The 24,654-nt window shown below is 38.9% G+C and overlaps 2 protein-coding genes across 2 annotated transcripts; both read left to right on the forward strand.

Annotated features, from left to right (window-relative positions):
- Positions 1–6,640: 6,640 nt before the first annotated feature.
- On the forward strand, positions 6,641–8,120 carry LOC148855574 (lignin-forming anionic peroxidase-like). The gene is made up of 3 exons (XM_088986734.1): positions 6,641–6,970; positions 7,056–7,247; positions 7,377–8,120. Exons 1-3 carry the CDS (start codon positions 6,743–6,745, stop codon positions 7,932–7,934), a joined length of 978 nt encoding a protein of 325 aa, XP_088842860.1. The 5' UTR covers positions 6,641–6,742; the 3' UTR covers positions 7,935–8,120.
- Positions 8,121–13,890: 5,770 nt separating this feature from the next.
- LOC148855575 (lignin-forming anionic peroxidase-like) lies at positions 13,891–15,159 on the forward strand. The gene is made up of 3 exons (XM_088986650.1): positions 13,891–14,132; positions 14,233–14,424; positions 14,553–15,159. Exons 1-3 carry the CDS (start codon positions 13,905–13,907, stop codon positions 15,108–15,110), a joined length of 978 nt encoding a protein of 325 aa, XP_088842776.1. The 5' UTR covers positions 13,891–13,904; the 3' UTR covers positions 15,111–15,159.
- Positions 15,160–24,654: the final 9,495 nt, after the last annotated feature.

Raw genomic sequence — 24,654 nt, forward strand, 5'->3', positions numbered from 1 at the left:
GATCCTCTTACCAAGGGCTTGGCTAGAGAATTGGTAAGAATGACAACCAAAGAGATGGGATTAAAACCCTTTACTTAGTCACCTGTAATGGTAAACCAACCTGAACTGAAAACCATCAGTATTGGGTTTAATGGGTAACAACAAGTTACAACAATGTGACTGTTAGCACTGACATTGAGAAATTCCCATCACAACATAAACAGTGTTGTTCGTTATGATGAGTGGTTGAGATAAACTCTTAATGAAGTTCTGAAATGTGTCAAATAACAGAGCACATAGTGGAACTTCACCTATGTGAACATAGAAGTGGTGCCGCTTCTCATGAGGGTTTGGGTTTGCTCTCGGGATTATTCATGAAACCAGGAAAGAAGCACATGGCCATAACAATGCTAAGCAAAACTTGAAACTCTTGCAGAGACTGGACATTTTTGTGTGTATAGGTGTCTCCGGTCTGTCTTGAGAGTAATTGGTTTAAGGTCTTACCACCAATAACTTTGACAAGGCTCTGAGATAACTATACTAACAAGAGGTTTAAGTTGATAAACACCTTTTGTATGCATAATTGTGTCATAGTAGTTTAGATTGAGAGAGAACTATGTAATTGATCAATCAATGTGAGGGATTGTTGGATTTTAATCTCATGAGAGATTAAATCCAATGGGTTTGATTGATCAATTACATGAGAAATTGCACCTGTACACTTGACTGAAAAAATCTGTTTTTCTCTTACAAAACCCAGTTTTGAACTTGTCCCACAATGGAAAATTATAATTTTTGTTTTCAGTATTTCAATAGGTGTTGATTTATACTCTTTAGAATTAGTAGAGGAGAGTATGGGGATTCAATACCGGGCAACGTGCGCACACGTGTGTGTGCGGCGCAATGAGGCACTTTAGAGGCGCACTTTACTCGCACTTCGCGTCTGTTTTTTGTGCGTTTATCACCGTTGATCACCATTGATGAGATCAACGGTGACAATTCGATCGGGTGTGATCAAGAGGCACAATTCAAAGTTAACAGTCACCAACTGTTAACTACTTTTTAAACAGTCACAATGTTTGAAATTGTGACTGTTCAAGGTGCCTTCTCTAAACCAGCACGTACCTTTTCTTCATACCTCTTCACAAATTATTTAAGGAGCGTGAATCAGACTCCAAAACACACAATTTCGAAATTCACTCTCTCTTTCTCTCTCAGTCTGGTCTGCTACAGTCTCACAGAATGTTTCTTTGGAGACTCTTCAACTTTGTTGGTTGCAGATTCTTGTCCAAGGCTCTGTTGTATCCTATGAACGAATTTGCCTGTAACCCAACAACAAACTCAGTAAAACTGAGTGGGGGCAAATAACGTTCTAAAGACAGTGTCTTCAGACGCGCCTCAGAGCTTCTCCTCCAAAGTTACAGTGACCCCATCTTCTCCAACAGTCTTCTCCTCCAGAACAGCTGCCATCACCTTCTCCATCACAACTCTTGTCACAAACTGCATCAGCTCCATAATCCTCCTTTGATGCTTGTCCCATTCAGTAGCGTGTGTGCACGGTTGATTCTTTGCTACGTACTACTCAACCTATGCCGCCACACCACACCCATCCAATGGTGACCCGCTCTCAATCTACCAATAGTCGTGCCAATGCTCATCTCTCAACTCGCACCCACTTCCTGCAACCTTTGTCTCTCAGCTAAATACCTCCATCATTGAGCCTACTAGTTTCAATCAAGCTTCCAAATATCCAAAATGGAGAGAGGCAATGAGCTCTGAGTTTGATGCTCTCCTCAAAAACCACACATGGACACTAGTCCCCTTTCAACCTGACATGAATGTGATCAGTAGCAAGTGGGTGTACCATCTTAATACTAACCCTAATGGTTCCATTTGGCGATGCAAAGCACATTTAGTCATGAAAGGTTATTCACAGTAGCCTGGTATTGATGTTGGGGAGACCTTTAGTCCGGTGGCTAAGCCGGTTACCACTTGGCTTGTTCTATCTCTTGCTCCACATTTAGTTGGAAAATCAAACAAATGGATGTCTCAAATTCTTTTCTCCATGGTGATTTATAAGAGGAAATCTATCTTCAACAACCTAAAGGCTTCGAGCATCTTATTTTTCCAATCATGTTTGTCGATTGCAGAAAGTTCTTTATGGGTTGAAACAAGCACCTCGTGCTTGGTTTCGGAAGTAAAGTCAACATTTACTTAAGCTTGGTTTTACTTCTAATGCCAACTCCTCTCTCTTCATCTACAAGTCAAAAAGTGCCATCATCTTCTTTTTGGTATATTTTGATGATACTATAGTCACCTCCAATGACTCTCAGCTCCTTTCTCAGGTAGTCTCCACACTAGGTGATGCTTTTGCTATCCAAGATCTCGGTACTCTTCATTACTTTCTTGGGCTCATGCTTTCCCAACACAAGTACATTTATGATCTTTTCTACCAATGTAATCTAGATGGAGTAAATCCCATTTCTACACCAGGTTCTCTCAATGAGAAGCTTTCCAAATTCGATGGCACTCTCTTATTTGACCCTTCTGAGTATTGAATCATTGTGGAAGCACTTCAATATGCCACATTGACTCAGCCTGATATTGCATTCGCAACTAATCGTGCCTGTCAATTCCCCCGGAACTCCACTGATACACATAGGAAATTTATTAAAAGAATTCTTCAATATCTAAAAGGAATGATTGACATGCGACTTCATTTTCAACCAGCTGTTCATCTCACACTTTCAGCCTTCAGTGATGTGGATTGGGCTAGATGTCTGGGTGATAAAAAATCTACTAGAGGGTATGCAGTGTATTTTGTCCCAAACTTGATCTCTTGGAGGACCCACAAACAAGCTACAGTTGCATGATCCAAAACTGAATCTGAATTTCAAGAACTTGTTGAGGTTGTTTCGAAGATAGCATGGTTACAGTCCTTACTCAAAAGAAGAGCATAATTTTAGTACTCGCATCGACAGATGCATCCCGTATGGCAACAAAAAGGATGTCTGCATATGAGACAACACTAGGACAAATTGTTAGACAGTTTTGTATGCCCTTAGCTTCAATCAAAATCGATGTACTTTATGAGTTTATTGTAAATGAATAAAAGTGCATATTTGATTCATGTTCCCTTGGTATGTTTCTGTGTAATACCCTTAAACTAGACACTTATTGAGACTCGTGTTAGTTTAGAATATTCACAGCCAGTGGGTCGGTCTGGGGAGACCTATCCTGACAAGGCTGACACTGTGGTGCCACCAAGTCGGTTGGGGTGGCTTGTCTCAGTTACCGGGGTGAGACCCTAGGCACATACAATGTGGGATTAGTTGAATCTTTGAACTGGACCAGATTTCCAGTATTGCCCTGGACCTTGGAGATTGATGGGCAAAACTAGAAAGTTACACCCGACCCCTAGACTCGATTATGATACTGCACTAGGTGTCGGATCGGGCTGTCTTTGATGTACCAATCAGTGAGATCCTTAGCGGGGGTCAAAACCTGGGTATGTTGGGACAATCCAATAATTCATCTGAGTGGGTGATCATAGTGATAGGATCAGCCCCTTTGTTGGACAAAGGTAATGATCGGGGATGCACTCTCACTGTTGGAAACCAAGACTGCCGGCAGCCAATTTCAACCGTTGAAATTTGTTTTGCAAAGTATATTTTATATAAAAGTATATACATTATGGTTTCTAAAATGTTTGCAAAAGGTTTTAATTCCCGGGATCCATATAAGTGGAGAGTGCAACACTGTTCCTTGCAGCCGAGGGAGAGGTCCTTTCTTGTCGGGCAGTGTATGATCATTAAGGGCTGAAAGGTTAAGTGTAAGACCATTGAGGATAATACCTGATGGGATAATCTTGCATCTACCCACAGTCCCTGGGTGTTACAAGGTGGCTTGGCCCAGGGACCACTTAGGGTAAGTGTTGGGCCCATAGAGCTCATTTGATGGGTTTCAGGGGGTGCACTGTCTTTAATAGTGTATTCGACCAGGCCTTGTAACAAAGGCTAGGCCGAACCCATGTGGCTGATGTGTAGATCAATGCTTGGGTCCCACGCCATACAAGGAAGCCCAACTGGGCAACAGTTAGAAAGGTTGAGTGAGCACATAAGCTTAATGGGCCTAAAGCCCATTTCGAACTGGGCTATTTATTTAGGGGCGAATTCTGAGATGGATTAGCAGATAGGATAGGGTCTTAATCCTATCCACTCAGAGAGTCCAGATCTGAATGTGATTCAGATCTAGAAACCTCTTAATGGGATTAGGATAAAGCTAATTTAATCTGCAGATAAGATAAGGGTTTATCCTTATCATTAGAAGAGAATGCTGATCCAAATATGATTTGGATAAGCACCTCCTAATGGGATTAGGAGCTGATCTTTTAAGTTAACAAAAAGAAGGAGGGGGCGGTAGCCTTGAGAGAGACCAACAAGAAACACATCAGATCCTCTTTAGTGTTGAAATCAAGAAGAGAGAATTCTGTGGCCTGCGAATACTCTCTTGTGTGTGAACAGGTCTAGTTGGTCTAGTTCCTACCATTGATTCCAAAGAAATGGATGGAAGAGAGAGAGAAGAAAAAGTTGAAAATTAAAAATGATCTAATGTACTTTTGGAAGTTGAAAAATTGTGTAATATTGAAAATTACTTTTTCCATTTACTAACCATATTATGTATTGTATTTTTAGAAAATTATTTTGAAAAAATATAATTTGAACCTATAATTAAATATAACTATTTCTGTTACATAATATAGATATAATATTAACCGAGAGTCCCATCCCATCAATATTGACCTGACGTTTTCTTTTAACGTCTTCGTCAAAGACTCACTCAAATAAGTGCATCACCTCACCTGCTGTATTTTAAGACGTCATGAATTCATGAAACAAACAATACTTGACTTTTCTCTTTCCAAAACACAATTAAGGCTTTTGCTTGATAACAGGAGGTCAGAGTTTGACTAGTCATCTTCTTATTGGATTTATTATCAACATTTCGCTCAACGGCTCAAGACATTAGTTTCTAGTTATCTTTCTCGTCTAATGCACGCGGTGCATCAGTGCTTGTGTGGTTAGCATTCCGTGTTTCAGATGATTGCGAGGCTCACATTTGAGTTTCAATCGTTTAGGCTCAGTTTGGTACGAATACAAATACAAACATATATATATATAATAATACAAAATATAAGATTTTACATTTTTGTATTCTTTTTAACTAAGCCTTATGGTTTTATAAGACGCACGTAATACTGCAGGTCATCAAGATACACCACGTCAGATATATACATTTGGATCCAGACGTCAGGCTAACGTGGCATACGTGACTGATCCAGAAATGTCCAGTTTCCCATGAGGATTTGTACATCTACTGAATTATAACATATATCTTGAACAGGGTCTGGTCCTGCTCAAATCAAAATAGAAACCATGGTTAAAACCGGATTGAACCGGAAAAACTGGGAACCAGTCAGGACCGGTTCCATTTTTTCCCCAAAATCGCTTTTTTCTCTAAAATCATTGATTTTGGTCAGTAAATCGTTGAACTGGCCGGTTAACTGTTTGAACCGTTTGAACAGTTTTAACCATTTTTTTAATTTTTAATTTTTTTTTTAATTTTTATTAAAATGGGTCAATCATTCGAATCGATAACCGAACCCCTGACCGATTTAATTTTAAAAACCATGATAAAAACAATATAATGAAAAAAAGAGAAAGAAACTGTCGACTCTATATTGGGATACAATTTTGTAATCCCAAATTTGATCAAGTCGGTTTTCCTACCAATAATATACGTTCCAACACGCTTCTTCATGACTCTATATGAGTTAGGATCTCCTGCCAATAGAATACGCTCGAACACCCTACCATTATGATCTGACATCACATATTTCACCATGAAACTACGACCTACCGTAAAAATGAGACTTACCATATATGAGATGTGAGATATCAAATGATATTGATAGGGTGTTGAAATGTATTTTATTTGCAAGAGATCCAAACTCATGTTAAGATGTATAGTCTGAGATTATGTTATTGGAAAGGGTGTTGAAACTTATAAATTCATTGGCAGGAGAACCCAACTGATCTCGAAAGGCCCTGCTAAAATATTATAATTATTAAGCCGGGATCTATTCATACTAAAATCTGTCCCTAAAACCTTCCAACATGATATATGCGATGTGTGGAATCACAGGACTCATGGTAACACACATGGCTATCACAGCCACCAAATTACATAGCTGTCGCCTGTCAGTGTTGAATACACGTATTTGGCTTTTGACATTTCCAAATTTGACAGTTCGACTTTACTAAATCAAAACCTTAAAATTTCAATTATTAATGCATCAGGAAATGAATGGAGACAGGGAGATAAAGTTAGATTTAAGGAATAGAGAGACAGAGAGAGACTCGTCCCACATCTCCATTGAATTTGTATGAAGCGTTGAGTTAAATAATTAAAGAGGCTGAGTAAAGAGAATTAATGGTTGAATCGGTTATGGGAAAGAAATTCAACATCATTTGAAAACGCGTTAGCCGACTAGCTGCAGTCCTGATGACCACCACAACTATCACGTGCATGCCCTTCCTATAATTATAAAAGGACCTTTGCTCTTTATTCTTTCTCATTGCATTCTCGTTTTATGGTTGTTCTAAGTTCTCTAACTTATTAGCTTAGCTGTTTCAGAAAAAAGAAAACATTCTTGGATTACTTGTGCCCAGATAGAAGAGAAAGAGAGATTGGGTTGGTAGATATGGGTTCAAGAAGACCTTCGGGATTCACCCTATCTTGTATTGTTGTTACCATGTTTTTGGTATGGCCAATCATACCAACTCAAGCACAGTTGACGCCTACCTTCTATGATAATTCGTGTCCGACTGCACTTAACACCATCAGAACTGTCATCCGATCCGCTGTCTCAGCGGAGAGGCGAATGGCTGCATCACTCGTTCGCCTTCATTTCCATGATTGTTTTGTTCAGGTTCTTGTCATTGTTCTTTCCTTATTCTCCCAATTAAGCATGCTAAGTTCTTAATTTCTCTGACCTTGTGATGATCATTTTCCAGGGTTGCGATGCATCAATTTTACTTGACGATTCTTCTTCAATCACAAGTGAGAAGAATGCTCCCGCTAATAAAAACTCAGCCAGAGGTTATCAAGTCATAGACAGGGCCAAAGCTCAGGTGGAGAGCATCTGTCCCGGTGTTGTCTCATGTGCAGACATCCTTGCTGTGGCCGCACGGGACGCATCTGTCGCTGTGAGTATTTGATGATGATATCTTCTCTCATGAAGAATATATGTTTTGCTCTGCATATAAATGTATAACTTTATAGCTGCTTAATTCAGAATACACTAATAACTTGTCATTTATATTTCTGAAAATCAGGTGGGAGGCCCATCGTGGACAGTGAAGCTTGGAAGAAGAGACTCCACCACTGCAAGCCCAGACCTAGCTAACAGCGACCTTCCGAGCTTTACAGCAAGCCTTGACACACTTATCGGCCAGTTTGCTAAGAAGGGTCTCAGTGCAAGAGATATGGTTGCCCTCTCAGGTTCTCACACCATAGGACAAGCAAGCTGCCTGACATTCCGAGGCCGGATATATGATAATTCTAGTGACATTGATGCTGGCTTTGCAAGCACAAGAAAACGTCGTTGTCCTACTGACGCCTCAGGGGATGGCAATTTGGCCCCTCTCGATTTGGTCACACCCAACTCTTTTGACAATAACTACTTCAAGAATCTGATCCAGAGAAAGGGTCTCCTTCATTCTGATCAAGTTCTCTTCAGCGGAGGATCCACAGACAGCATTGTCACTGAATATAGCAAGAGACCTAATACTTTTAAATCAGATTTTGCATCTGCCATGATAAAGATGGGCGATATCAATCCTCTCACAGGCTCCTTGGGGGAGATAAGGAGGTTGTGCAGTGCAGTAAACTAATTTATATAAGCAAGCATTAATGGTTGGAATACATTTACAGAAAAAAAAAACAAAATACAGGTGAAATACATTTAATTTATTTGTACCAAGTGTCTATATGTTTTAATTTTTCTTCCCTAGAAATATAAGTTGTAGTTCCTCGAAAAAGAATGAAGATGTATTAATTTTTACACTTTGGTCTTTTTATCCTCCGTGTGTGTCCGAAAAGAATGAAGATGTAGAATGTTCACTTGTTTGGAATTGAAGTTCTAAATTCAGTGGCCATGCACAACGTTATTGCTCTAGAAGCAACAAATTCTCAACAATTGCTGATTTAGCCATCTGCTAGCCAATTATGGTTTAACTTTACAAACCTTGGAAAAAATTTTGAAGAAGTGGGCTTCAAAACCAAACTGAGATAAGCCCAATCCAAGAACTTTGATGTAAGGGAAGACCACCTCTCCTTCATTCTCCGGCGGCCAGGTCTCCAACGGAACTAGATCTTACGAAACTCCAGACAAGAGCCGTCGACTCAGATGCAAAATCAGCTGCCAGCATTGACTGTCTCTTCGAAGAGCCCTCTGCTTCAGTACCTACTGCCGCCGGCGACGACTGAAGATTCTTTCCCCTTGCCTCTCAGTCTTCCCAAGAAGGCGAAACCTTCTGAATCTTTCATTTTCTGTTTCTTTTCCGTTGTCTCCGGTTGATGAAAGCCACTGGAAACCCACAGGTAACAAAGGATCCACCGAAACCCCAAAAATGATCCGTAGACGCTGGAACGGAGTGAAACAAATTACAAAAATCTTGTCTTTTACCCATGGGTTGGGGCAGGAAGGACAGTCGTGAGTTTAAAACCCCTCTGCTGCACCTCAATGGTCTTCGTTCTATCGGGGTCTCAATATCTTCCACCACGATCCGCAGCAGATATCGGATGCCACGGACTAATGGACTATGAACTCTGTGCTTTTTGGGATGTCACGATCTACCTTGCTCCACACCAATAAGCGGAGAGATTCAAGGTTTTTCCAAGCCAGATTGTTCAGATCCGCAGTGATAAAACCACTGCGTCCCCGATCTCTTTTGAAGACCATCGAACACCAGCCTAAGAGCGGAACTCCGAAAACTCTGACCCACCTTTTGCAGAAACCGCTACTCTGAGTTTTCGAGCATGCCCACTGGGTCCAGGGCGTCAACGAAAAATGTAGACCATTAAGATATGAATTTCGGGAGTGTAGAGCTCCACAAGCTTTATTTCACTCTAGTCTTCTAACCGATGGTTTCTTCAGGTTCCGCCACAAGAGGATCGACCACCGATCTACCTCTTCGCTCGAGGGGCAACCACCCAAGATTCTCAGTATTAGATATCTGGAGAGGAAATGTTCACGCTATCCAACCCCATTTCCTGCTACTTAGGGCTGTTCATAAGAAATTCAAACCGACCAACTCGGTCCGACCCAATCCGAGTCATCCAGTTTTTTTAGCGTCAATCGGTTTCGGATTATTAAAAAGCATAAACTGGTGTATTGATTCGGTTTCAATTTCCACACATGAAAATCGAAATCAAACCAATCCGAATTAATTTAGTTCTTAGCTAGTACCTAACTTAGTTTCTACTTTCTGGTTAAGTTTCTACTTTCTAGTCTTCTTTTTAATAATGCCATTAATGGCAAGCATTGAAAGATAAAGAATGCCATTAATGCTATTAATAGCTTTTTGAATTTTTTTGGAAGGTTTAAAGAAATGATCTTATTATCTAAGGTCCTTTACACCAAATAGGTAATTAGAATTAAGTGTCTTTTTTACTTAGATTAGAAGCCTTCTTAAAAATTCCAAATTTTAGTCTTCTTTTTCTAACACAATTTGACTTTCTCTTTTCTTGGTAACTTCTAACTTGGTCCGCCCTTACTCCCTTAGCCCTCAATTTAAGCACTCAAACCGACTCAAACCGATAAGGTCGGTTTCGGTTTCATTTTCAGGCAACTCGATCAGGTCGTGTCGGTTAGAAAAATAGCAGTAAACCAACCCAACCCGATCTGTGAACAGACCTATTGCTACTATTACCATCTAACTTCCCAACACTCATACAAAAGCTAGCCCTTCCTCAGTGATACCAAAATGGGTAAATTTGTTAAACTATCGTTGTGATAATTGATTCAATTAAATGAATCCTTATTGTTTGAAGTTTGAAAATTGACCAACGCTACCCTTGTTGTTTGTAACAATTGTCTAGTTCTATCTTTACGATTAGCATTTGTTAATATTTCGTCAAAATCCGTACATATGTGATACCATGTAATGCTTAAAATTTTTTAAAACCTAATTTTACCCTCATCCCTTTCCTCTTGACCCGACACCCCCTTCCTCCTCTAACCTCTCTCTCTTCCCTCTATCTTCCTACAGTCATCTCCATCTTAGTCAATCGCCGCACTGTACCTGAAGGTTGAGGGTAGTGCCAACAATTAGCTGAAATCTTCCCCCTGACCCTCGTATGTCTGATTTATGGTAGGGGTGGTTCATGGGTTGATGAATCCTTGGAAATGAGCTTCAACCATGTTATAGTGATGTCATCGTCTCTCTGCAACATCGATCATCGACTTCTGTATCAGCATCTTTCTCCAAGTTCATCCACAGACATAGAGGCCTCATCCCCTTATTGTGGTCAAAGTTAAAGGAGATGAAACAGATCGACAGGGGAGAGAGAACGAAGGGGAAGAAGAAGGGGAGAGAGAGAGAAGGGTGGAGCTGCAGGGGTCTGTTGCTAACGGCGGTGATGAAACATGGGAGAGAGAATAAGGGGAAGAAGAAGAAGGAGAAGGAGAGAGAGAAAGGGGCCAGACCGGCATCTCCTGAGATCTGATAGATACTAAGATCTAAGATTTGGTTCATTTTTCTCTTCATTTTCGATTTTCAGGTAATAGCAGCAGTTGACGTCTAAAGAAAGGGGGATGGGCTCATCGATTGCATCCTTTATCTTTGGTGCATCAACAAAAGCAAGGGGGTTGGGCTCGCTGGCTACATCCTCGATCTTTGGTCCATTAGCTTATAGTACAACTCCTTCGATCACTAGCTGCATCCTCAATTTTTGACTCATCAACTGAAGCAAGGGGCTAGGCTCGCCGGATGCATCCTCAATCTCTGGTCCACCTTTTCTTGTTCTACCTTCATCACAAATCACATCACTTGAGATCGAATGGCGTTCCATAAATCCCCCACCTTGCTTCACCCTAATTAGCACTCTGAGAATCGGAATGTCTCATTTGGATCCTCCCCTCCCATCTCAATTGCGCCAAGATTTGGGGAAGCTGAAAGAAACTGACAAATCATGGATGAGTTTCTTGGTATTTTGGTGAGAGATTTTAGGTTCAGACCGCAAGGCAAATTGGCTCCAATGCCAGCAAGTATGCTTCTAGAGATTAACGACAACTGATGTTGTACTGTTTCCTTCGAGTAGAGATCGGCGGCAGCTACAATGAGTTAAATGGTAAAATGAGGGATAAAAAGGTAATTTTATTGATCAATCAAATGTTTGAGTTAAAGGGTAAAATGGATATTTTAGAATTTTTTGTCCATGTTTAACGACATTGGTAAGACTTAGACAATTGTCAGAAATAGTAGGGGTAGTGTTAGTCAAATTTCAAACAGTAAGGGTACACTTAGTCAATTAGTTAAACCATGAGACCATTTCATCTATGAAAGCACTGGAAGAATAGAGAAATTAATGAAATTAATAATTAATAAACTTTAAAATCCACAAAAAATTTAATTAAAATAATATAAATACTAAAGATAACAAAAGTTATTAATTTAAAATTCATTATTAAAATTTAGATTCTATTTAAAATGAATAAAACATTATTAATTTTAAGAGTATTTTTAATTTAAAATCCATATGAAATAATGCATATTTATTTAATTAACAATTCATAAACGAAAAGTAATACTTTGTTGTTCACAAATGTAAATGTCTTAAGGCTCTTTTTACAAATAATTTAAAATATAATAAAAATTCACAAGAAATAATTGAAATTAATCTAATAATAATAATAATAATAATCAATGCAAATTTATGAAGACAATACACGACCCAAAAGATTATCCATTGATTGATGTTTATCTTTCACGTCTTTGTCGAGGGACTCGCATACACTTACCCTCAAACGAGTGTACCCTTTTTAGAAAGCGACTCAAACCAGCGTTAATTTGACTTTTGACTTTTGATGGATAGCTAAGCCTAGGCTTGCCAACCACATTTTTGTCTTTCTGTCGTTTAATGCAGGGCTCATTCGAGTCCCAATCGTCAACAGTTTTATAGATATTAATACTAGTTAAGCAAGATACATACACAATGTCACATATATACATGTGGATCCAGACTTCGGGATGACGTGGCATACGTGATTAATTCAGTAATGTCCGGTTCTCATGAGGATTTGTACGATGTACACCACTCTTTAAGCCTTGACATGACATACGATGAATGGTTTAGCCCAACATGCTACCATCGGCATTGATCTGGTGCATTTTATGAAGGGCTTAGCTGGAAGCTAAAGCTGGTTCAGCTACTTTGAAGGGTTCCAGATAAGCTAATTTAACGGGGATTTTTACTTGCCCGGCTACAGGGTTGGGCGTTCGAAGCCGGGTTTTGCATGCCCTATAAGGCTATATAGTTCTCTGAGTTCACATCTCCTCCCCTCAAGGGGCTGTGAGAGATATTCGGGTGGCCCCTTGTGAGGAGAGATGTGATCTCTAATTCTCTGCCTTGGTTCAAATAGTTGCCCCATTCTCACCCATCATCAGGGCTAGAAATCTCAACCCCATCTTCCTTTCTTAGAAAATGGAGATCCCCGAATTGACCCTGGCGGCCCCTATTCCAGTCATTCCTACTTATAAATGTATTTTTTTTTATTTTTTTAATTTACCTAAAACTATATTATATTTTGTAATATATGCAATATAGTATAATATAATATATTTATTAATTTAATATTGTACGTATTATATAAATATAATATAATATACATTAAGAATTATATACTATAGTCAGGATGGATCTGGGTCGGCCTAGTGCAGGGTGGACAAATTCCACCCCATCCCCAGAATTTTGGGTTTTCCTGAAACCTAACGGGAACGCTACAGCTGCATTTGGTTGCAGTGCTATTTTATTTTCACTAATACAAATGCATGGGAGTGCAAATGAAAGAAATATAAATTCTTATTTAATTTTATTTTAGATTTTATTTTATTCTTGTCTTAATTTACTTCATCTGTAATGCAATTACATAAAATAAATTAAAATTTAAAATTTATTTGCACCATCAGAGTTTCGAATCAATACAAATTTATTTGCATTGCAAACAAACACAGCCTACAGAGCACTGGTCAAACAGGGTAACGGATCAAATGGCCAGGTTTGGAAAATGTTTTGTTGGCAGAAGATGTCATCTCATGCCACTGATGGGTGGATCTTCCACGTCCTCTCTTTCCACCAATAAAACGGCACCGTCTTGCGCAGCTGTCAGCGTTGAATACACGTTTTTGGCTTTTTGACTTTCCAAACTTGTCAATTCTAATATATTAATTCTGAACTTGAACTTAAATTTCAAGAAACAAATATGAGAAAGAAGAGACAAATTGAGATCGTCTCACATCGGCGTTGAGTTACATGATCGGTAATTAATGAGGGTAAGTTAAGAGAATGGCTGAATGAGTCATGCAAAAGAAATTCAACAACCTTTGATAATAAGTAATAACGCGTTAGCCGACTCCAGACCAGGTCATCAGCCACCCTGAAAAACTACTACGTGCATGCTCTGCCTATAAAATGAGCTTTGCATTTGTTCTTGCTCATTGCATTTCGTTCTTGTTTTGTATATCGTTTCTATACATTCATTAACTGCTTGAGACGAAGCATTTGCCTACTATTTCTCCAGTACTTTCATTTGTGCCATCTCTTGCTTGAGAGAGAGAGAGAGAAAGATTGGGTTGGTAGATATGGGTACAAGAGGAGCTTCGGGATTCTCCCTATCTTGTATCGTTGTTACCATGTTTTTGGTATGGCCAATCACACCAACTCAAGCACAGTTGACGCCTTCCTTCTATGATAATTCGTGTCCGAGTGCACTTAACACCATCAGAACTGTCATTCGATCCGCTGTCTCAACGGAGAGGCGAATGGCTGCATCACTCATTCGCCGTCATTTCCACGACTGCTTTGTTCAGGTACTTGTGATATATTGTTCCCTTACGTTCTTTCTTTATTCTCCCAATTAAGCATGGTAAGTTCTTAATTTCTCTGAACCTTGTGATGACCATTTTCCAGGGTTGCGATGCATCAATTTTACTTGACGATTCTTCTTCAATCAGAAGCGAGAAGAATGCTCTCCCTAATCATAACTCAGCAAGAGGTTATCAAGTCATAGACAGGGCGAAAGCTCAGGTGGAGAGCATCTGTCCCGGTGTTGTCTCATGTGCAGACATCCTTGCTGTTGCCGCACGGGATGCATCTGTCGCTGTGAGTACTAAAATTATGCTCTTTATCTTTACAATAATTTTCTCCCGTAAGGACGTTTGAATGAGTAGTCACTACTAAACGATGATCTAGATTCAGTCATTCATATATATTTCTGAAAATTAATTCAGGTGGGAGGCCCATCGTGGACAGTGAAGCTTGGAAGAAGAGACTCCACCACTGCAAGCCCAGACCTAGCTAACAGCGACCTTCCGAGCTTTACAGCAAGCCTTGACACACTTATCGGCCAGTTTGCTAAGAAGGGTCTCAGTGCAAGAGATATGGTTGCCCTCTCAGGTTCTCACACCATAGGACAAGCAAGCTGCCTGACATTCCGAGGCCGGATATATGATAATTCTAGTGACATTGATGCTGGCTTTGCAAGCACAAGGAAACGTCGTTGTCCTACTGACGCCTCAGGGGATGGCAATTTGGCCCCTCTAGATTTGGTCACACCCAACTCTTTTGACAATAACTACTTCAAGAATCTGATCCAGAGAAAGGGTCTCCTTCATTCTGATCAAGTTCTCTTCAGCGGAGGATCCACAGACAGCATTGTCACTGAATATAGCAAGAGACCTAATACTTTTAAATCAGATTTTGCATCTGCCATGATAAAGATGGGCGATATCAATCCTCTCACAGGCTCCTTGGGGGAGATAAGGAGGTTGTGCAGTGCAGTAAACTAATTTATATAAGCAAGCATTAATGGTTGGAATACATTTACAGAAAAAAAAAACAAAATACAGGTGAAATACATTTAATTTATTTGTCCCAAGTGTACATGTATATGTTTTTTTTTTTTTTTTTTGTTCAGTTTTTACTTTTTCTTCTCCAGAAATATAAGTTCTAGTTCCTCCAAAAAGAGTGAAGATGTATTAATTTTTACACTTTGGTCTTAATTTTTATCCCCCATGCGTGTCCAAAAAGAATAAATTAGGTAGAATGTTCACTTGTTCCAAAGGAATTGAAGTTCTAAATTCTGTGTTCATGCACAACTTTTTTGCTCTAGAAGCAGCAAATTCTCAACAATCGCTGATTTAGACATCTAGCTGAGAATCTAGCCAATTATGTTTTAACGCCATACCAAATTGATGGTCAATCTTGGTGTGGGCTACTAAGGTTGTGTTTGGTATTATTGCCACTTTTACTTGTAATGCTTTAGGTTTGTCGATGCAAATTTTTAAGAAATTGTCTTATCACATCATATTAAATAATCAATTAATCCACAAATAGTAGAAACACCTAATTTGAGGATTCCTGAAGAAACAACAGTGGTACCAAGTGTTGTATTGAAGAAACAATTGTCTTGTTGCAAGTAGATGTGGCAATGCAACCAAACACAACCCAAATTAGTCATTAAAGTTTGTAAAACGCTCTAAAACTCTAGATGGAGTACAAGCTTGAATGTTTCTTTTTCATAATGTTTTAAGAAACAACCTGAAAATGGAGACACTTTACCTCCGACTTCAGGATCACTACTTCAACGCAACCATCCAGTTTCAGTGGGTTGACTCATGCATCAAAAATCATAAAGAAGATTATAAAATATTTAGAAATATAAAAATTAATTAGAAAAAAGTGCAAAATCTTTGTAAAAAAATGTTATATTCATCTTATGAAAAAATAAATAGTTTAATAAATAAAAAATGGAGAATTTTGTATATTTATCACACTAATTAATGAACATGCATCGAAATTTTTACCTATTATCAGTCATTGGTGTAGTATGGAAACGAAACACGTTGAGAAAAGCTTCAAAAAATAGAACAGAAGTCGAACTAATAGGAAGAAGAATTTTTTACTGAATAATTAAGAGAAAATTCAATATAAAAAAGAACTCTCTTAGTCTTCCCTTAGCTACTCTTTATATAGACATACACCCTTATGTCTCATACAAGAAAGCTTCATAATCTATGAAAACACTCCATAATAGAAACATACTAAAACTTTTCAAAAAGAAAATCCTAATTGAACAAAAATTCGGATATCATAATATAATACTAATTTGGTAATTATGAACTAGAGTAGAAGTCCTATGCTGACAGCTTGGTAAATTCAAACTAAAATGGAAATTTTGTGCTGGTGCTTTCTTGGTAATTGATTACTCGGTTGGATTAATGACGTCATTTGAGCTTCTTATGTGTTTTGGAGTAGTCCCAACTTGCAAATAACTTATTGGTCTTCTCCTGTACTGCATCATCCTCCCTAGGTTGGGAAGATCTGTCATTGGATTCAAATCATCATTTGACTAATCGCCAACATACGGTACCAAGTGTTTGACATTGAAAACATCATATATGTATATGGCTGGGTAGCTTTGATCTGTAAACATTCTCATTTATGACTTCAATTATCTTGTATGGTCCAACCTTCCTTGGTGCTAATTTTCCACATTGCCCAACCGGTGGGCGTTCCTCTGTCAAAATGGCCCAAATATAGTCTCCCATATCAAATACTACTTTCCTCCTATATGTATTAAGATGGGTGTTTGAAAACCAACTTTGTAAATGTTTACTCAATTGGTTTGAATGTCGTACTACATCAATCATGAAACATTAGCAACGAACTTTGCTTTAGGATAACAATAAAAGAAATGTGGCCTAACAATAAACCTATAGTCCCTTTGGACACATTCCACCAAGGAAAGAAAGTTGGGATCTGCCTCCCGCATGCTGGTTAAGGCCAAGAATATTCTGAAATGTGCATTCTCATGCATGTAGCTTGCTTCCCTACTTCTACAAGTAAGGGAACTAGAGCCTAAGTGGAGGTTTTTCCTTTTTCCAGTTTTTAGGGACCTTTATCTTCTTCTTGACTTAGCAATTCTTCAGAGTTTCCAGTTCTCTTCTAACCTAACCTTTCCCAACCTTAGCAGTGTTTTTCTCTCTATTTCAAGACCTATAAAGCATCCTCATCCAATCAACATAAAATAAGAACCTCTAGTTATAGTATTGTTCAAAGGAGAAAATTCCACCACACAAAGTACAACCAACTAGGTTGGGTGAAATTCAACCACCATTGTTGCCAAAAGACCTAACAGAACTAGATCCTCTAACATCAAAGGTAAACATACCAACAATAGATGATAAGGAGCATCTAGATAATAATTAGGCCAGTCTGGTAGGGAAGACATACGGTCTAGAGGACTACTTCAGTAAGATGGATGAGCAACAGTTTGAATGTAGAGATTGGATGGAGTAGAAATACAATTAACTATTTCAATGGCAACAAAACAATTTTGTAGCATAGAAACCGAAACAACAATCGTGTGTCGGGAGAGTGGATAGTTCCACTAGCATGACAACGAATCATAGAACCTATTCGATTTCAACCCATTTTGAAGGCAACAATTTGATCTACTTTAGGGGAACCACAACCATTGGTGTCGCACCAGCTGTTATTGCCAAGAGTAGTAAATATAAGCTGAACAGTGACACCGGGATAGTGGAGAGGCTGCATTCAACACTTATACTAAAGAAGAACTGATGGATTTCCTACAACCCCTCATCCCAAGAGGAAAACCCAACTAGCATCTAATCTATTAGAGGCATACCTTATTAGTATCACACAAAAAACCTATTCGCTAGGATATCAATCGCTAGTAGCAAAATAGTTGTATGATGGAAAATTAGGGAGTACCGAAGAACATCTAAGTTTGAAGACACAATCTGTCCCTACTCCACAGATGGAGACCTCAAGTTTAGAGAGTTTTTGAATGCACTCACAGGGCTAGTGTACGGATGGTTTGGGAACTTTGCAATAATAGTATTCAAACCTGGAAGGATCTAGTGGAGAAGTTTCTAACAGAATTGTTTACCATGGTATGAAGGTTGACATGGTAGATCTTTGGAACATGAGGAAACCTAGGGGTTTTCATCATGTGGTTAGAAAGGAGTCTTGGTGGGGTCATTAAGAGCATGTGAGGGAGAAATATTTTGTCAAAGAGTCATCAGAGGCATGCATCCTAAATATTGCATTTGGTTGGAGAACCTGGACATTCAAGACTTTTTGAAGCTATATGGGTGTGTTGGTTGTACGTACCAACTACTTAATAAAAAGACCTTTGGAGCAAGGGTGGGGCAATAGAGGAAAGAGACATACATAGTGGACTCATGGATAGTGTGATTTTCTAGAGGAGGTGGTGGTGGTCGAGGATTAGGGACATCACCACAAGGTTCACATGTGAGCTTGGATTTAAGAATCCCAACCCCATTCCCTTATCAATGAAAGAGGTTGTCCTCACCATGAGGAAACTTATTGGTGATAGGAACCCTAATTTTCTATAACTTTCACCGGTCCGTAGCACATGGCCTTATGGACTATTACAAATTGAGGAAGCTATTGGAAGGCCTAGTTTGTGTATAGGACTGTAGATAATGATAAGGCACTAGAAACAGTCTAATTGATACAACCCCTCCTGTCCCACCCTCTAACTACTAGTATAAATATGATTTGTAGCAGTAGTGATTAGCGGTGTTGCTTATATGCCCATGGTAGTGTGGTTCAACAAGAAGCAACATTTGTAGCAATTCTTTCAATTTGAGGTAGGGTTGTTCACAGCTTGGGTTGGGTTGGTTTATTGGCGTTTTTCCAACCGACCCAATCGGGTTGGTTTACCTAGAAATGAAACTGAAACTGACCCAGTACAAAGTAAAACCTATTGGATTTTATGGTACCCACAATCTATTTTATGGTATCTCCTTGATGAATTGCCTCAACACACTCTAACTAAAAAATCAAGCCTTCATCAAGGAGATACTACTGGATTTTATGGTACCCACAATCTATTTTATGGTACCCACAATCTATAATGAAAAAGGAGACTAATAGCAATGTAGCCAACTTCATCAAATAGAACATCATCCATAGGTTTGGAGTGCCAATGAGGAGAGTAGTAGGTAATACTTTTTCTTTTAATAATAATGAAGAAATAGGACTCCTATGTCATTATGGGGCTAGGCTAGGGAATTCAACAATATGCTATAGGCATATAAAACCAAAGGAAAATCAAACCAATTGGGTGGGCAAGCTTTCAAAGACACTATAAGCATACAAAACAATAAAAAGAAAAGAAAGTTTTACCCCTAATTTTAGTTTAGTGTATGGGTAGAAAGTAGTACCCTATTTGAGATACAAATTTTGCCAACCAAGGTATTGATGTCAATAAGAAAGGAGAATGAAACTGACTTTAGGAGGAGGCAATGTATTGTCAACTAGTCCTTTTATACAAGAAAATGGAAATAAGTCTACTAAACCAACTCCAATTTAAATAGACTCGCAACCTAGTACAATAAAATGATAACAATAAGAGAGTTCAAAGAGGGAAACATGCATGGTCCTTAAGGTGGCAGCCCATGTTACACAAGGAAAACCTTAATGAAGTTCACACCTACTAATTGGCAAGGTCCTTTTTCATTATACAAAAACCAAATCCATGAGAAGTAGTGTATATACTATATGATACTATATAAAAATAGCAAGATGAAACATTAAATGAAAAATAATTAAAAATGTATTATGCATAACATTACATATCAAGTTGCCATTCCCATACAATAATAATAGATTGTTGTCTTTTAAAATGATGAATATTGTAATTAGAAAAGATTTCCCCCCTTTTTTCTTTCAACAAGAAAGCAATGTAACCAGGGAACTTTGTATTCAATTGATCATACCAATGAAATGTATATTTTCCTTTATTGTCATTTTTATTATATCTATTCAACTCCATCCCCAGAGACCTAAAGTCGCACAAAAGACCAAGTATCTCTAGAGGATTTTGACTCGATGGTAACACTAAGCATTGCACAAAAAGGCCCAGTACATCAATGATCTCTATATTCCATATACAAAGGTCCAACTCTTCAATGAGCTCTGTGCTCTATGTACAAAGTCTCAATGCCTAATTGATAAATTTGAGGATTTCTAGCTTGATGAAAAATCTAATCAATCATCATAAGTTTTCTTGATGTGATTGTGAACATCAGGAAGATGCCCACTTGGGTTTTGGATTTGCCACTCACCACGTTAGGAGTTATGAGTCTCCCATAAAGAAGATAAGAACTTGATTTGATAGTGACTCCACCACTAGCCTACTTCACTAGGGGTTTCTAGTTTTAAGGATGAAAGGAGGAAGGGACTAGGCACATTCTTGTGAACCCCTATATATAGCTCCCTTACTATATAAAAAAACAAACCAAAGAATTATACAAATGAATGAAACAACTGAAAGCACAACAACATCAATAAACTAAAACTGTTCATGTCATGGGGGTGCTTAAGCTCCTTTAACCTCACCACTGAATCAACTTAAAATCTAGTTGATTGGTGGCCTTGAGTCCCCCCTCTTCAACATTTTATTTTTGGTTCTAATTCCCTCATAGTGAGTAAAGACTATAGGTTTTAGTCTCTACATCCTACCCCAAGCAATCCTCGTAGTGAAGTAGAAAGAAGAAAAAAGGCAAAGCTCTATTGCTCCTATTGTTACCTTCAACTCAAGGAAGCTCTTTGATGGAAGTGAAAATGTTCTTTATGTTATAGAATTGAAGACATGGAGGTGTTTAATAGGTGAAATTTTATACATAGGATAATAGGGGAGGGAAAGCATAGTGATGTAAGAGAACAGGAAAGATCTCTAACGGGTTCTCTACTTAAGGGGGGGTCTTCTTTTGATGGTTTTTCAATTCCCCTTCTTCCTTTTCCTAGTCCCTATTGAAGGGTCCCCTAACTCCTCTATTTATAGGATTCAAGTGAGGACCAACTAGTGTACTTTAAAAAGATTGAAGGGAAAAAAGGAGCCATATAGGTGGGTCCATGCTAGTTTTAGTAGTGAAGGAGAAGAGTGAGGATATTTTGGAAATTTCAAGTGATCAAAACTTTAGGAATGGACTTTGGAAAAGGCTGGGATATGCAGTTAGGGTGCATAAGGGTGCAAGGAGGTTGGCTATCTAGCTGTGAGGAATGGAGTTTTGGGAGACCGTTGCAAGTGAATGGAGAGAGAGGAGTTGTCCCTAAGATGGATGATAGATGTTCCTAGGGATGGTCTTTTGTTCCTAAGGGGGTAGCCTTGGGTATTTTGAAGTAGCTCTGGGAATAGGAGTAAGTTAGGAGAGGGCGAGGGTCATTAAGGAATTTTAAAGAGATTCTCGTTTGATGCAATGAGGTGATGCGGTTTGGTCAAGACATTGGATCCGGGGTTAGAAAAGATTTTGGTGCAATTAATGAGGAATAACACAATGAATCATAGGTTGGTTCTCTTGATGAAGTGGGCTTCATAGTAGGTTTGGAATTCTAGGGGGTGTAGGACCTTGATTGGTAACTTTGAAAATGAAGACACTTTGAGTATCGAGGCCGATAGGCTCGAGATCGAGTGTGGATTCAGCACAGCTGATGTTGAGCAAGGCAAGGTGACAAGTAGAAGTTGTGAGGTAGGGGTTGAAGAATTCAGAGGTCATTGGTAAGGTTTGCAAGGTCGAGTTGTGATGCAATGGTAAAGCTTATGAGAAGAGCATTATTGTAGTGAGAAGATAGACATAGTTGCCTGGTTGTGATAGAGACTGCAACTATGCTATAGGTTGGTTGAGTGGACTACGATGAGATGTGTTAAGGAGCGAGGAGTTGCAAGATGGGAGGTTAAGCAGACTACAATGAGATGGGGGCTGGGTATAATGTGCTATAGGTTGGTGAGGCAATGGCTCATACTATGATGAATTCGATGCGATGGGTTGCCACCAGGTCTCTATGAGCTAGGTGTATGGCTGCGAAGTAAGGACTAGAGAAATCAAGTTAAGTAAAGATGAGTGAGGAGCAATGAAGCTATGATCCCAGGAATTGATTTGGGACACTAAGATGGGCAATGTAGGAAACTAAGTGAGGGAACATGGCGAGATGGGTGGCACAATGAAGTCTACGATATGAATTTGGAAGAACAAGCTTTTGGATTCATAGGGTTGCAATGAGGGTTGTATAGGGCGAGGTTGGCTACGTTGTGGTTAAGTTTAGGAATTAGGAGGGAAGGTTGGTTCTATGGTAGGCTCCGTAGCTACAGATGGCAATGTGATTTTCTGGTCTACGTCTAGAGCTTTAGGGGCTTCTTGGTTTCATGGTGAGGTTAGCATGTCAGTTTGGGGCTTATGAGATTTTAAATTGATGTCAATGTTGTAAGGTCAAGGTTATGGTTGAATGTGTTGCTACAACCTACAATGTTGAAACTAAGGGGTTAAGTAGAAATAGAAGCTCAATGCTCAATGAAATATTAGTGCTTAGTGTTCAATATTCAATAGTTATAAAGAAGCAAAACACTCTGATTCTTAAAAGTTAATGACATTGTCAATATAGTGGCCTAGGGTAATGCTTACAACAAGTACAATGTACATACATATACAAAACACAATGCTCATGCATTATTTAGAAACCATACAACACTACTTAATCAAGAGCCTAAAATCATTCCTATCAAGTGATACAATGTTGTAGGACAGTCGGCCTTGGGTTGGGCTTGTTCTATTCCGCGTTGAAGCCCATTAGGTCCCTTTGTGAAGTTTGAACTCTATTTGGTAGAGATTTAAGAGAATCAAGGATTCTCCAAGTTAGTTTCTCCCTCTGGAGCAAGGTGAGCCTAGTATAGATGAGGATTTGGTGAGCGAGCCCATGATATTGACTTGCAAGAGGAAGAAGGTTGCGCTTGACAAGTGGCTATTGCAGATCAAGTGGAGAAACCGATGGATTTTGAGAAATTTCTTGGGGTATCCTACACTATGGAGCAAGAGCCTCAGTTACGAGAATGGTTTAGAACTAACCTCACTGGTGAAGTGAAGGCTCATACCTCTCAGAACGACATGTACTCAGAATCAAGAACAGATCGATGTGAAGACAGAATCAAGAACTAACCTCGATTTGATCTAGCTTGACCCAATTAATCATAAGACTCCTATTTCATTTATTTCAATTTTGTTTAACCAAACCCATGCATCACACTGCTCCGGCCCAACTTATTAACCATAAATATATATATATAGTTAGCTTTACATTGATTCAAAGTATAAATCTTATCCATTCATTTTTCACTTTAACGTCTCTGTCAAACACTCACACTTTACCCTCCAAGGAGTGCACCCTTTTTTTAAGAAAGCGACACAAACCAGTGCCCTGCAGAATTGTGAGACGTCACAGACTCTAAACAAAAGTTAATTTGACTTTTGACTTTTGATGAACAGCTAAGGCTTGCCCAACCACAGGAGGTCAGAGTTTGACCAATCATCTTCTTATTGGCTGATTAAACTATATCAAGATTTTGCTTAGGACCTTAGCTTTTACTTTTTAATTTTGTCTCTGACGTTTAATGCATGTGATCCGTTAAATAAAGGCTACTATGTAGAATTCCTCTTATTTTATCCGAAGAAGAATGCAGGGCTCATTCGAGTTCCAATGGTCAACAGTTTTATACATAATTAATACTGGTTAATCAAGATATATACACAATGTCAATGTAACATATATACATGTGGATCCAGTTCTGATGAGGATTTGTACACCTAGCTATCATGAAGCCTTGACGTGTCATACCATGAATCGTGCATGTTTATTAGCCCAACATGCTACCATCGGCATTGATCTGGTGCATTTTATTAAGGGCCCCGTTTGGGGGAGCTTCAGCTAAAGCCGGTTCAGCTACTTTGAAGTTGAAGCTGAAAGATTCAGCCCAACATGTTTATTGGGAGTGTCCTCTCTTTCCAATTTCCACCAATACAATGGAACGCAGCTATCAGCGTTGAATACACATTTTTTGGCTTTTTGACTTTCCAAACTTGTCAATTCTAATATATTAATTCTGAACTTTAGCTTAAATTTTAAGAAAAAACCATGAGAAAGAACAGAGGGACACATATTGAGATCGTCTCACATCTGCGTTGAGTTACATTAAGCGTTGTAATTAATGAGGGTAAGTTAAGAGAATGGCTGAATGAGTCATGCAAAAGAAATTCAACAACCTTTGATAATAACGCGTTAGCCGACTCCTGACCAGTTCATCAGTCACCTTGAAAAACTACTACGTGAATACTCTGCCTATAAAATGAGCTTTGCATTCGTTCTTGCTCATTGCATTGCGTTCTTGTTTTATATATCGTTTCTACACATTCATTAGCTGCTTGAGACGAAGCATTTCCCTACTATTTCTCCAGTTCTTTAATTTGTGTAATCTCTTGATTCTTTAGAGTGGGAAAGACAGTGAGA

The sequence above is a fragment of the Nelumbo lutea genome, chromosome 4, assembly GCF_056320005.1.
Source record: "Nelumbo lutea isolate HS-2025 chromosome 4, American lotus-T2T, whole genome shotgun sequence".
NCBI classification, from domain to species: Eukaryota; Viridiplantae; Streptophyta; class Magnoliopsida; order Proteales; family Nelumbonaceae; genus Nelumbo; species Nelumbo lutea.

Excerpts from the sequence above, each read along its gene's own strand:
- LOC148855574 (XM_088986734.1), top strand. The coding sequence starts at position 6,743 with ATGGGTTCAAGAAGACCTTCGGGATTCACCCTATCTTGTATTGTTGTT. Across the intron at positions 6,971-7,055 it reads TCCATGATTGTTTTGTTCAG|GGTTGCGATGCATCAATTTT; the intron begins GTTCTTGTCATT and ends ATCATTTTCCAG. Across the intron at positions 7,248-7,376 it reads CACGGGACGCATCTGTCGCT|GTGGGAGGCCCATCGTGGAC; the intron begins GTGAGTATTTGA and ends TCTGAAAATCAG.
- LOC148855575 (XM_088986650.1), top strand. The coding sequence starts at position 13,905 with ATGGGTACAAGAGGAGCTTCGGGATTCTCCCTATCTTGTATCGTTGTT. Across the intron at positions 14,133-14,232 it reads TCCACGACTGCTTTGTTCAG|GGTTGCGATGCATCAATTTT; the intron begins GTACTTGTGATA and ends ACCATTTTCCAG. Across the intron at positions 14,425-14,552 it reads CACGGGATGCATCTGTCGCT|GTGGGAGGCCCATCGTGGAC; the intron begins GTGAGTACTAAA and ends AAATTAATTCAG.